At 43.9% G+C, this 16,169-nt stretch overlaps 1 protein-coding gene across 1 annotated transcript; it reads left to right on the plus strand.

The window, feature by feature from the left end:
- Positions 1 to 37: 37 nt before the first annotated feature.
- Positions 38 to 16,042, plus strand: POGLUT1 (protein O-glucosyltransferase 1). The gene is made up of 11 exons (XM_080577207.1): positions 38 to 416; positions 934 to 1,024; positions 3,491 to 3,634; positions 4,080 to 4,215; positions 6,524 to 6,645; positions 8,163 to 8,222; positions 9,138 to 9,237; positions 10,027 to 10,085; positions 12,392 to 12,559; positions 13,090 to 13,146; positions 13,777 to 16,042. Exons 1-11 carry the CDS (start codon positions 53 to 55, stop codon positions 13,931 to 13,933), a joined length of 1,458 nt encoding a protein of 485 aa, XP_080433333.1. The 5' UTR covers positions 38 to 52; the 3' UTR covers positions 13,934 to 16,042.
- Positions 16,043 to 16,169: the final 127 nt, after the last annotated feature.

Below are 16,169 nucleotides of genomic sequence, written 5' to 3' on the forward strand. Positions count from 1 at the left end.
GGCCCAGTCACCTCAACGTAGCTACCCCATGGCTCAACACCACACCTGGCCCATGGGGACAACCCGCTCCGGTGACAGCATGGCAGAGGGAGGCACGGAGGACCCTGCCCACCGGGTCCCGGCCACATGCAGCCCTCAGGGGCTCGGGCTGCTGGCGGTGGTGGGTGAGCAGCGCCGCCACAGAGCGCAGCCGGGCCGAGACACGGCAAAAACTACAACTCCCATAGCACCTAACGCCCGCCGCCATTTTGGGGGGGGGCTAGTGGCGGCCGCGGCCGCCATTTGTAGCCGGGGCGTCTCCGCCCCCCGGCGGCTCGGCGGCGGCATGGGGCGGGTGGCGCTGCCCCTGTGGGCGCTGCTGGCCCTGTGGGCGCTGCGGGCACCGGCACCGGGGGTGGCGGCGGGTGGCCCGGCAGGTGAGCGCTGCTCCGGGGGGGCGGGCGGCCGGGCGGCCGCCCTGGGGTCAGGCTGGAAGATGCTGGTGTCTGATGGCTGAGGAGATTGGCGTTCGGCCCGTCTCCGTGCCCGCATTTCCAGGTTCTGGAAAGAAAATAAAACACGAGGTGTCGGGGAGAGTCTGTTGCTTCCTTGTAGTCGCGTAGCAGAAAGCGGCTAACTCGGTTTAACAGCGGTGGTTGTTGGATGTGGGTTTGGTTTTGCAGGCTGCCATCAGCCAGTCTCTGCCAAAAGGGCCACGGCCGCCTCTCTGGGGACCGTGTCACTGGGCTGCGTGGTCCTCAGCTGCTTCCCATCGTTTCGGGAGGCCTGGCTGGGTTTGCTGCCAGGCGCGCTCCAGTTCAGCGGTACTGGAGTGTGTCGTGGGGTCGTGTTGTGAAGCTATTGCCAGCTGGACCAGAAGTCCTGCTCGGCTCCCGCTGGTCGCTCTGGTGGTTTAATGAATTAACTTTGACTTTTCCTTCCTGTGTGTTTCAGATGCCAAATGGAAAACAAGAACTGACCAAATTAACAAAGCTGTGGAAGTCTATAAGCCATGTGTAAAGGAGAATTGCAGCTGCCACCAAAGGTGAGACACTGGTTTCCTTGTTACTGGACAGGATTCGGGCCATGATCGGGAATACTTTTGGCAGCACTGATGGATGAGAGTTAGCTATAGAATATTTGGGCTCTAAAGTGTCGTATCTGCAACGATCATAGATCACAGCACTTGCAAAAAGGAGATTATTAATTGCATGGTGTGAAATAGGCCAGCCACCATAGCTCCAGTAGAAGGCGTGTCCGCCTGTAAATTGATCGCTGTCCTTGTTGTCTGTGACTGAACAACATAAACTGTGTCAGCATCTCATACATGAGTACACAATAAACCCATACACAGTTGGTGATATTTCTGTGTTAAAAATCCCCTTCTGCCTTCTCCCTCAGTGGGATGCTGCTAACAAGTTTTTCTGATGGGCTTTTAAAAGTGGAAGAAATCAAATACATGCAAAATATTTTAAAATAGGTAGATTAAGAAGAATCATTACAGAAAGCATATTAATTTGGTGTGATACTGTGTTGTACCTTGTGCACTGCCTGCGCCTGGACGACAGGGCTTCCAGGGGAAGAAGGGAGGGGAGAACTGGAAGAGCACTCTTTCTAGGGAGTTTAGTTCACTGCTTGTAAGAACTGGAGTAGCAGTGGATATTTAACTGCCTGACTTTTGCATGACCTAAGATGATCCAAGACAAGCTCATTCAGGAAGTATTCCTCTGTCTTTAGGATTAGGCTTCCAAATGCAGAAATGCAGATGTCCCATTTTCAGACTCCTGTTTAAAAAATAGATGTGCTCATTCATTTTGGAGGTGAGATTGAGCACCAGACTGGCTTTTAATATCAGATGAGTCATACTGGGTCAACCATTTGTATACTGTTTGGAGTTTTTGATCTTCATTGCTCTTTATATGAGAAGTCTCTTCTAGTTTAGTCTTCCAGTCTTTTTCCTCAGTTACAATTCAAACACAGCCTAAAGACATCTCCTAATCTTTAAACATACACCCCACCATCTCCTACCCGCCTTTGGGTATAACTTCCACACCTGCTTCAGAACATGATAATTGATAGTAACAGAAAGTTACAGTTGCTGTGATTCTCCAAACCTAGTTCTCATTACAGCAGCATTTCATTTAAGGGTTGTTTAAAGAGCAGTTTTATTCAGTAGTGACAGGCTTTACAAAAGAATCTGGAAAGATGATACAGCATGTATATACTGTGCAACTGAGAGACTCTTTTCATTTTGATAGCTGATTTGGAGATATATAAGTGTGCAGCAGAACACTGAAAGCCAGTACTTTTTCCCAGATAACAGATTCTACTTGTGTCAGGTTTTCTGGTGGCCAAGAACTGAAAAGAACTTTCACTTTCAGTGACTACTGAAAGGTAGCAATATAGGCTAGAATGACATGGATGTGCTATAAAACTCTCCAACTTTTTTCATGATCTCCAGCTCATTAGATTTGCATCCCTGTCACACAGCTTATCCTGTGATCAATCCATCTGTACTGGGACAATTCTTTATGTAGTTTACAATTTTGTATCTGATACAGAATAAGAGAATCATTGAGGTAGGAGGGGAACCTCTTGAGATCATCAAGTCCAACCTCCTTGTTCGAGCAGGGCCACCTAGAGCAAGTTGCCAGGACCATGTTCAGCCAGGATATGAATATCTCCAAAGATGTGAACCCCACAATCTCGCCGGGCAACCTGTGCCAGGGTTTGATCATGCTCATGGGTTCGCCCCTTGTGTCTGTGCAGTGTTGTATGAAGCTAAAGCAATGATGCAGTGTCTACCAAAATGTAGTGGAGAGGTCTTCATGGCTCTTACAGTCCAGCAGCAATTACTAACTGCTCCAAACAGTTAGATCTGGGGGCCGTTAGAGTGAATTAATATAAGCTGTATCCTCCATCTGTATTTTCTTGTGTAGGTTAGGGTTATATTTTCATACTGCATTCCTGGAGCTCACTGGTGATGTGCAGCTGTCACAGAACAGACTGAATATGCTTGTTCTCCTGAACTAGCTTTCATTGTATACAGCATTACTGGGTGATGGTGCTCCTCACAAGTGGACTCTTCTTTTCTATGTCCAAGTAGCATTTTTTTGAGGAATTTGGTCTTGGTTTGGCCCATCATTCTTGAAAATCTTCAAGCTTCAGACCTCTGGTTAAGTGAACCGAAGGCTTTATCCATAACCTGCCAGGGTGTGTAAGGTGTTTTCTGGGATAATGACTACTGTTGACTGTGTTGATTTAGCCTGTGCTGGGTTTTCTGTTCAGGCAAACAGGATATAGATCGTCAAAGAGCAAAGCTTGGACCTTTGAGTCTCTGAGTAGTGTCTGTTTCAAGTGACTGAAATTGAATCCTCCGATACGCCATGTGTAGCAGAGCTGGAAGCTATATGGAAATTGTTAGAGCTAGAAGCCTCTCCTGTATGTTGCAGTAATTTATGTGCAGTATCCTCCCTGCTGTACTTAATTTTGACTGATTGTTTTGTTTCAGTGTCTGGAAGCAGGACCTGGCTCCTTTTCGAGATGGCATTTCCAAGGAGATAATGTCAGATGTGGTGAGCCGCAAGCTTGGGACGCACTACCAAATCATTAAGAACAAGCTGTACCGTGAGCACGACTGCATGTTCCCTGCAAGGTAAGAGCCGTGCAGAAGATCCTGTCTCCCTAGCTGGGACACAGGAGTACTTCCAACCCTGCCACGTTGAAAGTCACTGAGCACAATGGTATTTAGTTTCCTTACCAATTCCTTATCAGGGCAGGAGCCTAGAAAATTATGTATGAGCCTTAAATGTAAGCAGGAAGTGAGTGTCGTTGTTACACTTCAGTGTAGAAAGAGCTAGTTGATTCTGGGGTCCCAGAGAAAGCTGCAGACCAAGTCAGGTTTAAGAGGATGGGTTGCTTCACTAGTGTCTGTACTGCAGTGCGGCTTAGAGGCGGCTGTCGGCAGTCCCCAGCCTGCACCATGGCGTGTCTCAGGCTCACCATCTCTTCTGCTGCTGTGCAGAGAGAGAGGCCTACAAGAGGCTCCGGGATTCTGCTTCTCCTTATGGTTCTTTGCCATATGTGTCATTTCTCCACAGATGCAGTGGAGTCGAGCATTTCCTTCAGGGGATCATCAACCGCCTCCCTGACATGGAAATGGTGATCAATGTGCGAGACTACCCCCAGGTCCCCAAGTGGATGAAACCCATTATCCCGGTCTTCTCCTTCAGTAAGGTGCGCACGCTTTTAAAAGCTGAGCATTTCTGGGACATGCGTGTCCTCCTTTTTCTTGGTAACACATATTTTTGAGGATGGTTCCCCCTAGATTTCCCGTGTGTCAAAATTGCTTGCTCTTTTTCATTCGTTATGCTGCTTTTTGCTTCCAGTTTTCTGGCAGACAGACTTACAGATTTATTTAATAGAACAGTTTTTCCCCTCATTAGCTCCTCTTCCAGGTCAAAATGTGTACCTCTGCTACAGCAGAATGATACACAGCTGGATGGGATATGTGCCATCATCACTGTGATTTGCTACAATGCCTCCGTTAAAATTGTAGCCATAGCTTATCGGCATTGTTAAGGATTTTTCATCATCAGTCAGCTGTCATAGCTGATCTCAGTTAATATGAATATTTCAGTCCTTTTTTTTTTGGCACCACAGATAAGTGTTTCTTATCTTCGTTTCTGTAATAGTGCTGTCTCCTGTGAACTCTTTTCCTGTGGATTTCTTTTTCCATCTCCAAACATGCACATACACACAGAGGCAGACACACACACAGACATTTGCTCTCTGCTTCTCTATTTCCAGACTGGAGAGAACTCCTGTATTTTTTCCTGCCTTTCCATTGTTAAACCTGACTGTAGGACAATGTCTCACCATTTCCAATAAAATATCCTTACACCTCAAACTTCAGGAAATCTTGCTGTGCCTTAGTGTATGCTCAACATGCCCAAATTCTACAGCTTTGGCACCTAACCCTGATCATGACCCTGTCCTTGGCTGAAGCCCAGCAGACTGTAGGATGCAAATAGAAGCAGTAAATCATTTGTTCTTGCTAGCTCAGGTTGTATTCTGATTCTGCTAAATTATGGTATCTTACCCTAAACTCAGGTCTTCAGCTCATGCAGTCTGAACTCTAATGTGATCCACCATTGCCTAGTCCCCAGCTGTCCTAAAACTATCTCTGGAATTTCAGTACAGAATTGCAAGTGCTGTCATTCAAGAACTTTGTTCACTGCTAGATGTATTAGTAGAGGTTGCTGTCTTGCCCCTGAACCATAGCATGTCCTGAACTCTAGCCAGCAGAACCCAAATGAATGCAGACCAGGTTGCAGGAGTTTAATCTCTGCAGTCATATTCATCATCCTGCCCCTGGATCCCTTGCGGGACTCTGCAAGAAACTTGAGTTTCCCAGTCACTGCTGTCCAATATCTGAACTGTAATCTCAGCCCTATCCTTAACTGAAACCCAGCGACCCAGGCACAGCCTTTATTTGAACAGACCGTGTTAGTCCCTGCCAGAATGAGGAGGGTCCAGGATGCTGGTCCATGGTGTTTGAAACATAAGGATTGCAGGATTGTCGTATTCTGCATCTTGGAAGGGTGGTGACTGGAGTTGTCATGGTTTGTTACCAATGCCTGCTTGTAGCAAGGCTGGGAAGGAGCAGACTGTTGAAACACACGCTCATTTAAGTTGGAAGGCACCTCAGGAGGTCACCCAGTCCAGCACCTCCCTCATAGCAGAACCAACTAGATCGGGGTGCCAGGGGTTGCATCCTGCCCAGTTCTGAGCATTTCCAAGAACAGGGTGTCCATGGTTCCCCTGGGCACATGCCCTAGTGTTTCACTTCCCTCAGAATGAAAACAGGTTTCCCAATATTTGATTGTTTTTGTTTGTTTGTTTGTTTTTTTGTAATCAGAGTATATTGCCTCACATTCTGTCTTAGTGCACTTCTGAAAAGAGTCTGCCTCTGTCTTCTCTAAATTCTTCCATTAGGTTGCAGAAGACAGCATTTAGATTCCTGCAAGCCTTCCTGTGCATGAACAAACCCATTTCTCATGTTTCTTTTCATATGTCTTGTGCACCAGCCTCCTAACTACTTTGGTGGACTTGGCTCTCCAGTATTTCCAGGTGTCAGACAGATGGATAAGTTGGATAGTAAGTTTATTACTAGTGCAGAGAAGTGGCCTATAATCTGGTTTTATGAAAGAATTTAGTCTTAGGTACTGTTTTTCCCCCTGATTAACAGATAATTTAAGCATCCAGATAGGAATGAGGAATTGAAAAAAGGACCTTCAGAAGTCAGCTGGTCCAGTGGCCCACTCAGAGCAGGTATGCCTGCTGAAATACACTGGCTTTCTTCTGTTGGGTTGTGTTCATGTGGCCCCTCGCAACCCTGTGGTGACCGTGAAGCTCTCATGGCTGCTTATGGAGGGAGCAGTGAGGGAGAAACCAGGCAGGATGCCCTGAAAGGACATCGCTGCTGGTGGGCTCAGTAGACTGAAGTAAATGCTACTCTTATATTATTCTCCTTTTTCTTAAGACACACGAATACAATGATATCATGTATCCTGCCTGGACGTTTTGGGAAGGAGGACCGGCTGTTTGGCCAATTTACCCGACAGGTTTAGGGCGCTGGGACCTCATGAGAGAGGACCTCAGAAGGTAATGTTTTGAAAATGAATATTATGGGGGGAGGCTGAATGGAAAACAAAAATCACAGTGAAAGCCGTCTTATTACTGAGCAGGATTAGGGCAATGTTGAAGTCTTAAGACCACAGGTCTGTCGGCCAGTCATCTGTCCTGCTGCCTCATAAACTACGTACAGCCTATCTGCTGTATAAGAATTCTCCATAGAAACCTTGGATGATGTAACTAAAAGTTATAATTAGCTTCCCTGTTTCCAACACTTTGGTAAGGAATGCAGAGGACAAAGTATGCGCATTGTACATGCTGTCAGGGCGAGATTACTATCATTTTCAGTGGAACAGGGTTTGTCAATAAAGCAGGAGTTATCTTTTGCCTGCAGAAATCTCCCCTGACACATAGAAATATTTTTCTTTGTTTACACCTGCTTCTCTAGGAGCTGTGTTTTTTTTACTGCAGAGATGATCCAGGCTGTTTGTGTAAGCTTCTGAAAGGGTAAAGGAAAGCCTGCTTTAGGTCTGCTTTTACTTGAGTATTGTACAATAGAGGAATCTGGAATCATTCCCACAAAGCAAGAATGATTACTGTGCTGAGAGTAAGACAGAATATGTTTCTGATTGGGAGTCTTTCTTTTCACAAGATCTTTGACTATTAGCAGAGTAAGGGGCTGTTTCCCCTGGAGAGTAACAAATAAAGTATGTAACAGTAAATGAACATAGAAACATAACAAGAAAACAAAACCGCAACACCTTGATGTCAAACAGTTAGCATGAGAATGTGAGGTTGAATGTTTCCTTCTTCAAAATCCTAAACCTGATGTGCTATAATATAACACAGTGAAGGTTCAAAGTATTTGTTTATCCTTGCTTCACCATGGAACCCCACTTATGTCACTGGGTTACAAGCAGATGCAAAGCTTAACCTGCACAGATCAGGCTGGAGATCAGGATGTACATGTCAAGCCAGGTGCAACAGAAACAGACAACAAACAGCTCCCTAGAGGGAGGCAGGCAACTGCACTGACAAAAATAAAGCGTGTGAACAGTTATTTTGAAGAGCTCAAATTCAAAATGAAATTTATTTGGGGAAACGGTGAGCCCTTGTGTTTTCAAAACATGGGGCTTTTTTATTTCTAAGTGGGAAATGACAATAGCTAAAAATTCTCTAGTCATTTTGCACTATCCGTAGTCAGTGAAGTAGAGAAAAATAAAGCAACAGTGTAAAAAGTGGATTAAAATTTTAGGTTAATTTTAATACTCTTAAAGGCAAAGGTTTGGTAGGGCTGTGTGCGTGTAATTTATTGTTTTCACTGAAAAGTGTTATGAAAAGTAGCCTATTCATGTGGTCTTGACCACAGTATTCACAGGAAAACGTGTTTCATTGGACCTGGCAGAGTTTTTTTCTGCTATAGTGACGAAAATGATTTCCATCAAAAATGAAAAATTATAAAATGAGATCATGCTGTGAAAACTGATGAGATTACTGTTTCATGGTTTTATTAAATCATTTATTGCCACGTATAAACAATATTTCAGATCTGCAGAAAAATGGCCATGGATGAAAAAAATCTCTAAAGGATATTTCCGGGGATCCAGGTGAGCATATCTTCCTGAGCAAGTGTAACCTAGAATATCTTCTTTAAAAGTAAGGAAAGTGAGGCGTCTTGTATAGCTATATTTCACCACCGTAAGAGTTACAGTTCGCAACTAGTTTATTATAGTAAGCTTAATACTAAAACAGAGGTTATGATGGATTTGCTGCTTTATTTCTTAATGAGTAAAAGTTTCTTAGAACCAGCTTCTTTTGTTCTGTGAAAGGAACCACAGGTGCATAATGTAAATCTAAAGATTTGATACTGATGAGCATGCCTCTTGCCAACGTGAATACTTTATTCTCTGTGCAAGTGCTTATCAGTGAATCAACAAGTATTCTTCTGTTACTTACCTGAGTGATGGGGGTTAAGAGGATAGATTGTTTTTCTCCCCAGTGACAGTTTGAACCATATTAACCCCTGCTCCTCTCTGTTCCTTCAACATCATTGAGTTTCAGGGATGGACTTGACATCCTGCTATTAATAAGTAGTTTCAGGAGATGATGAGGAGTGAGCCTCAGGGATGTCATAACCTTGTTTATCAGTAGGGGTCAGAGGGATCAGATCTGAAGATGCTTACCATCTCTTAGCTCTCTCTGACTTAGGGAGTTGAAGTATTTGGCACCCATCAGTTTACGGCCCAAAGGAAACAGCATCTCTGCTGATATGTCCTGGGAATTGCTTAAATAATACTATTAAACATTTACTATTTTTTCACAAGTGAAACAGAGACATGTGGCCTCAGATCATTTTTCTTCAGCTAATATACCCTTGGACAGATATATACTGTATCACAGGCACCCAGTAATGTTTTCTGGGGACACACTGAGGTCAGTTCTATAAAGAGGCAGGGTCCTGTAGTTGGGTAGCTGTGTCGGGTGAGATGGTTTGGCAATGGCTGATGTCATTTCTTTTGCAGAACAAGCCCTGAGAGAGATCCCCTCATTCTGCTGTCCCGAGAAGACCCAGAACTCGTTGATGCCGAGTACACTAAAAATCAGGCTTGGAAATCTGAGAAGGTGTGTGGGTGTTGCCTGTCTTCTGAGCATGAGGGCCAGAAAGGGTAGCATTGCAAGATGGCTTTGATGATTGAGATGCATCTTGTTGGAGAGCTGTGAGTGGTGTAGCGTGGGGGAGGCTTGCAATTCTGTTGAGGGTAGGGCTCTCTGGTGGATGAAAGAAAGGAGTCTCTAGAGCCTGCCAGGACCACCTTTTTTTTTTCTCTTCCCATCTATGCTTTTTGTTGAAGAAAGCCAGCACAGATAAGAAAATGAACCTATGCCAATCCCCTGCTCTTCCACTACTGAAAAATTAGGCAACTTCCCCTTCTAGCCCCAAGCTGCTTGCATGTTGCTGTCAGTCTTTCTAAACCTTTTTCTGTCATCTCCATCTCTTTGTCTTGCTGCTGATAACATTCTGATAACTGTTGCTGGTAACTTTTTTGCTCCATATTAGTGCACAGTCCAGCTCTCTCCAGACAGTCTTGGCTAATCCAGTTACACTTGGCTTCACAGAGTCCATTGTCCCAAGCTGTTTTCAGCTCTGTAGCTGCCAGCTAAACATTATCATTTAATGTGTTTGCACTGGCATTTGCTTACAGGCAATGTGTAATTTACTGAACTTTTTTTTCTTGATTGAAGGGCTCCAAATTCTTCATTATACTTCTAAAAGCCCACCAGGGAAGGTTTTCTCAGAAGTGAGATGGAGAATTTTGAGGCTTCAGATTTATTTGTAACTGAGAAGGAAAATGAGTTTGAAATAACCATATAAAACTTACCGATTTTTAAAAAAATTCTCTTTACTTTAAGGACACCTTAGGGAAGCCTCCTGCAAAGGAAATTCCACTGGTTGATCACTGCAAATACAAGTAAGGATTTTGAAAAGTAAAGCTGTTCAAGGGCTATGGGTTATTTCTTTCCTTGCATGGTGTATCGTCTCATTTTATTTTAAGATCTAATTCCAGCAACCAGCTCCATGCAGACAGGGAGGTTTGTGAACAGACATACAGCAGCTGAAACTTTGGGAGCTTACTGCGTCCTGTGTCAGTGTCAGCTTTCCCCTGTCAGGTCAGGAGAAATAAAGTGCTTTGAGGAAAGTAAAGATCTTAAATCACTAATTAATATATAGATGGAAAATACATTTATTTTTATGTGTGTGGTTTTTTTGTTTCTTTTTTTTTGGATCAGAAAGACTTTCTATAAATTTTTCTTTATGTTCCTATATCAAGCTGTGAGTTCAAAATTGTTTCATTTTGGTGCTACAGTGATAGCATTATTGTCTTCGAGGACATAAGGAAGGAATCATGTCTTCCTATGCATATTGGTGCAAGGGTTGCTGTTGAATGTATATAGTAAAAGAGAAAACCTGAAATATGACTGAGCAGATATAGTGCTGATTCTTACTTTGTATGTTGCTTGGGATAATGTGGTTTTGATTTACAAAGGATTTTATTTTTTAACTACTTTTGGGAGGCTTTGTTGGTGTAATATTCTTGTGGCTTTCTCTGTAGAAATACAGATTTGGCTTGCATGTACTTGTATGTCTGATGTTTTGATTTTTCTTTTGCTTTAAAAGTTTGCATTTAGTTACAATTCCACCAGCTAGAATCTGGTGTTACAAGAGCTCAGTCACTTGGCTGAAGCTGTGTTTTTGTGCAAATGTGATTGACTTGTCTCATTTTATATTTCACTGGACTGTTGCCCAGATTTCTCCCTTCTGTTACACATAGACTTCCCCAAACTCCTGATGCCTCCTCAGCCCCTCCATGCAGTATGGGCCAAGACATTCTCTCACTCTTTTGTCATAGCCCCATTTAGGAATAATCATCAATAGTTGTTGTCAACAGCGGCATATGGGCTCCGTGGAGTCTTTTATGGACGACTGTCCCCTACAGTGGTCCTGTGGTGTATTATTGACTTCAGACTGTCATTGGAAAAACACAGGTGCAAAAAGAGGGGCTGTAATCAGACTACCTAACCTAGAAGCCGCACCTCCATCTGTCCATAGGCTGTGAGAGGCAGGGTCTGGTAGGGTCAACAGGAATTTCTCACTGTTTCCTTCAGTGCTGTACAGAAGTGTATACGGAAGTCTGAGAGCAGCCTTTAGTGACTTGGCTGAGGTCACAGGGAATGGGAGCCATGGCTTGAACTTGACAGAGGTATTCCCTTGCTTCTTGTTGTTCAGTTACTAATACAGTGTGCTCCTCATCCCTGCCTCGAGCTCCTATGTAATACAAGGAATGCAAAATAATTTCAGATTTACTTCCTTTCACTTACTGCTGAACCAAGTTTAGCTATGGTCCCCATCTCACCCAAAATAGCTGTGTTAAAGGGAGAAGTCCCTTCCCCCAGCCCAAAATGTTTGACTTCAAAGATTAGTTCCATGTACTGAGGGGTTTTACCCACAGGAAAAACAGCTTTCCATATAATTGGAGAAACGTGGGTTTGAAAAAGCAAGAAAGCAAACCAACAAACATGCCTCTGAGATACAGTTTGCTAAGAGAAATCTGTCCCCCTCCCCCAGTCAAGCCCATTTTACTAACTTGGCAGAAAATACTGAAAACAAAATTGTTGATTCTTTGTTGTCTGCAAAGTCTATCTGTTTTGTGCTAGCCTGTTTAACCTCCTAGGGTTACATTCCCAAGTTAATGTGAAACAATTAGATTCAGATTAAAGCAGGATCCCAGAAGAAAAAAAGGCTGAATAGATATGTCAAAGAAGAACAATGAATGAAAAAGCTCGTTGCAAGACAACGGAATTGGGAAAAGTCTCCTCATGGGAACACAGTCTCTGAAGCAGCGTAGAGTCCCAGGAGCAGCATCCAGGTTGTGACCTTCCGTGCCTTTCTGGCAGTGGTCTGTGAGGCAAGTCTTCGTTGGTTTGTCATAAGCAGGTGTCTTTGTTGGAGGTAAAGCCTCACGTGCTAAGTTTTGACAGGCACTGGAAACTCTCCTAGCACCTCCATAACTTCAGCTCACCTGTGCAACGAGGAGCTTCAAATAAATGTCCTCCCTCTGTTTTAGTGAGAAGTGCTTAGCTCAGCATGAGGGAGACCCATACCCCCTCACACGTTACCTGTGAGAGAAGGTTCATCACTATTCAGAGTCCAGTTTCTTACTGCCTTTCTCCATAAAATAACAGGGGTAATCAGCTCCTCTCTTTTCTTGTTTTACAGGTATCTGTTTAATTTCCGGGGAGTGGCTGCCAGTTTCCGGTTGAAACACCTCTTCATGTGTGGTTCGCTCGTCTTTCACGTTGGAGAAGAGTGGTTGGAGTTCTTCTACCCTCAGCTGAAGCCTTGGGTCCACTATGTCCCAGTCAGATCAGACCTCTCTGATGTCAGGTGTGAGACCCTAAGAGTGCTTAGTGGGGCATTGCATGCCATGGGAAAACACTGCTACAATTTATTTGGTTTGTATTACACTAGGAAGAGCCTCCACTCCTAGGCATCAGTCAAATGCTCTTGTAGGTCATGTTTTTTCTCTTTATTACCACACCCAGAGAATCTTTTGCTTGTATTACTTACACAATACAGTTTCACTGGGGTATGTAGGTCTCGCTGCCTCACTGAAATCAGCAGGCACTACATACTTAAATATCTTTGCAAGTGGCCACTGCAGCACAGATAAGGAGAAGAGGACCATATTACTGGGCTAAAAATGTGTCAGCTCCTGGATTTCAAGCATGCTGCCCAGGGCTTACATGGAACAACTGGCAGTGACAGGTTTCTTCTGTGCACTGAAATGAGGAGCACCAATCCCTTGCTCAGCTCTAAATCTTTAATTTCATCCTCCACAATATATTAGCTAAGTTTAACAATAGTTCTTCACTGAACTAGTTGTTTCATAGCATTTTTTGTTGTTGTTATTTTAGGGAGCTGTTGCAGTTTGTAAAGGAAAATGATAACATAGCACAAGAAATTGCAGAGAGGTAAGTTGTGTGTCCTTTCTGTCTGTCAAGCACTCTTATCTAAAACATTTTCTTAGGCAGCTTTTGAAGGGGTTACCTGTCAAAGACAGCCTAGTATTAATAGGGTAAAGTATATTTTTCTTCTGCAATAACAGCAGGAGGGTTGGAGAACTTAAAACAAGCAGGGGGAACTGGATAACAAGATTATATGTTTAGGTCTTTGGTTCAGATGTGACCCATGTCAGGAACCCCACTGAAAGCCATCAGAAGTTCAGAGCTTTCGTCTCGGTGTGAAGCGAGTTGACCCCTGGGAACTGTGTCTGCGTTATAACTATTATATACCCAGGCTGGCAGGGACTGGCTTCTGAAGCAGCATGCATCACTGTTGCTCAGGCTGTATCTGATACGTGAAATCTGATATTTATTATCCCAGATAACAAATACCATCTTGAGGATAACAAAAGCACTGCAAGTGTCAGAGCTATGAGACTGAATGAAAGTTGTGAAATGGAAATAGATGGTACAGAGCAATGCGTGTTGTTTCTCATTTGAAAAAAACAGAGGAGTGAAAGTTGATATACATATAAAACAGAACCAAAGACTCTTGCAGGAACTGGAAATTGGTTCTGACTGTGCCTTGTGTGTCTCTAGGGGACGCCAATTCATCACTGAACACTTGCAGATGGAGGATGTCTCTTGCTACTGGGAGCATCTGTTGTCAGAATATTCCCAAGCCTTGACTTACAAAGTGAAAAGGAGGAAGAACTACAGTGAGATCACTTCTGAATGGCCGAAAACAGAACTATAGAGACTTCTCTGTTTTTCTCTTCAGCTCAAACTGATCTCTCTGGAAATCTGAAGATCGGTGTATCTTCTTTCTTGTTCCCAGATTTATTATCCTTTGTACTAAAACTACAGAGAACAGCAACAGGCTAACTTTAAAATTGTTCCCATGCAGCCATGTAGTGGGACCCAGTTCTACTGTCGCCGTAAGAACATTAAGTAGAATGTTGGATTATGGCTATTTAGTGGCGTTGTTACGCTCGTGCCTGGAAGAGCATAGATAGCATTTAGGACTTTGTTACTACCTAAGAATGATCCTAAATCCCATTCAGTCAATGAGAAGCCTTTATGTTAAATTTACTGGACCTTTTGCCAGGTACTCTGTACTCACAGGCAAGGTAGTATCCGCTACGCTCAACTGGGAGATGCACATCTATTTTTGGCAGTGGTCAGTGTTTTCTCATCTGTGTGATGACACTTGGGATATTAGGAGTTCTCTGACAGAAGCAGGTACTGGGATTTGGGGTAGCCTTTTTAGATAGCTTAGAGCTTACTTTTCTGATGTTTATGTCAGGTTTTTAAAGAGGTTGATGGCAAGGCTTTGATGGGCTGTTAAGAGGACAAATCATCCTTGCACAGATAAATTACCTACCTCATAGGAGAACGTCTGGTGATGATAATGTTACCACAGTACTTTGTCTGAGTAGCAGACAGCCAAGCAGCTGAGATAAGCAGTGTTTGTCCCCTGTTGAGGGGGCAATGAGGTGGATGCATGGCCATGCAAAACTCAGCCCCTGTTAGCAAGCTCTCACCGGTCCGCTGGCCAGACGTCCTGGGACCCTTAAGAACCTAGAGAAAGTATACACAGAGGTAGATTCAGCTCTTAGTTTTTTGTTTTGTTTTTGTTTTTGCCCCAGATGTTCACAGATTCTCTGCTCTGATCCCCTTCTGCAATCTTACTGTTTTGTTTTTTTTATTATTATTTTAAAGGGGGTAACACCTCTGTTCACTTCATCATTCTCTTTTCCTCTTTTCTTTCACCCAACTGTTACGTTCCTTTTCTGATCTTCCTCAGTCTGGTTGAGGGAATGTCTTCAATCACATAGTGGCAGCTACTCGTTATATTATTCATTTTAAGTTCAAGTCATAGGTTTCTCAGGCTAACTGTATTTATGCCAAGTACAGGCTGCTCAGCTCGTAAGGAGTGCAGTTTCTAAAATGCTCTGTTGTCCCTGAACTGAGAGGCCTGGTAGGAAGCGCACATTCTCTGGCATCCAGACAAGCTTAGTTTCTCCTACTTACTGTTTGCTCAGTAATGTCAGAGCCTTGCATTAAAACAAGTTTTCTAGTGGCGAAGAGCTAGACTGCTGCTTCCTAGCCTGTCTGATCCCTTCCACTGTGAGCTGCTTGCCCTGTCGCTTTGGGATCACTGCTCCTGTGCTGCAGCTTGTCTGTATCAGCAGGGTCAGAGCGGCCACCGTCCCTGACATGTCCTTTGGATGTCAGTGGTCATCTGTCAGTTGAGCACAGTCCTTGGCACACCTGGCATGTGGGTGCCCAAGTCTGCAGAAGCTGAAGCAAACTGCTCCCACTGGCCTGAGCCAACAGTGGAAACAGCGTGGGATCCCCATGTGGCCTCTGCATCCCAGGTGAGCTCCCTTGCTTATGAAGGGGCCCCACTCATGTCTTGGGAAACAGCACAGTAATGGAAGGGATGATAACAGCTCATACTTTTGTCTGTAGTCAGTTTGGATCAGAGAACACGCTACCAAGAACAGTAATGCTGAGTACATACACAACACGTATGCATTCGGAGGCCTCAGCAGCACTGCCAACCCCTGGTACAGGGAAATAACTGCCAGACCTATTAGTCAAGCACCAGCTGCTGGAGCAGCTCACCACTTACGTGACCACTGGCTGGGTTCTCCCAGCGGGCAAAGAAAATAAATTAGAGTATTAAAATAGCTTGGTTTCTGAGGAAAAGGGTTGTATAAGTGTGGAAGGGGTTTTCTGGTTTTGTATTCTTAGCCAATGAAGAGACAGCAGCCTGAGAAACTGAAACAACAATGTATACATTTTTTAAACCATTTTTAATGATGTGCTTTTGGATTAAAATAAACAAAAATGAAGTCTTGTTGGATGCATCATTTCTTAATCAGAACTGTAAGAAAAGGTCTGGAGAGCCCCCAGCTGTTTCACTGGAGAAGGTGAACCATGTCTTTCTGTTTTTTCCTTTTCGACAGCAATATGTAGGGTGTCTC

Source organism: Anser brachyrhynchus (genome assembly GCF_964034855.1).
Source record: "Anser brachyrhynchus genome assembly, chromosome: 1".
NCBI lineage: Eukaryota > Metazoa > Chordata > Aves > Anseriformes > Anatidae > Anser > Anser brachyrhynchus.

Bases quoted from the DNA above. Each gene is read 5' to 3' on its own strand.
- POGLUT1 (XM_080577207.1), top strand. From the start codon at position 53: ATGGGGACAACCCGCTCCGGTGACAGCATGGCAGAGGGAGGCACGGAG. The intron at 4,216-6,523 runs GTGCGCACGCTT...CTTTTTCTTAAG, and splicing joins CGGTCTTCTCCTTCAGTAAG to ACACACGAATACAATGATAT. The intron at 9,238-10,026 runs GTGTGTGGGTGT...CTTTACTTTAAG, and splicing joins AGGCTTGGAAATCTGAGAAG to GACACCTTAGGGAAGCCTCC.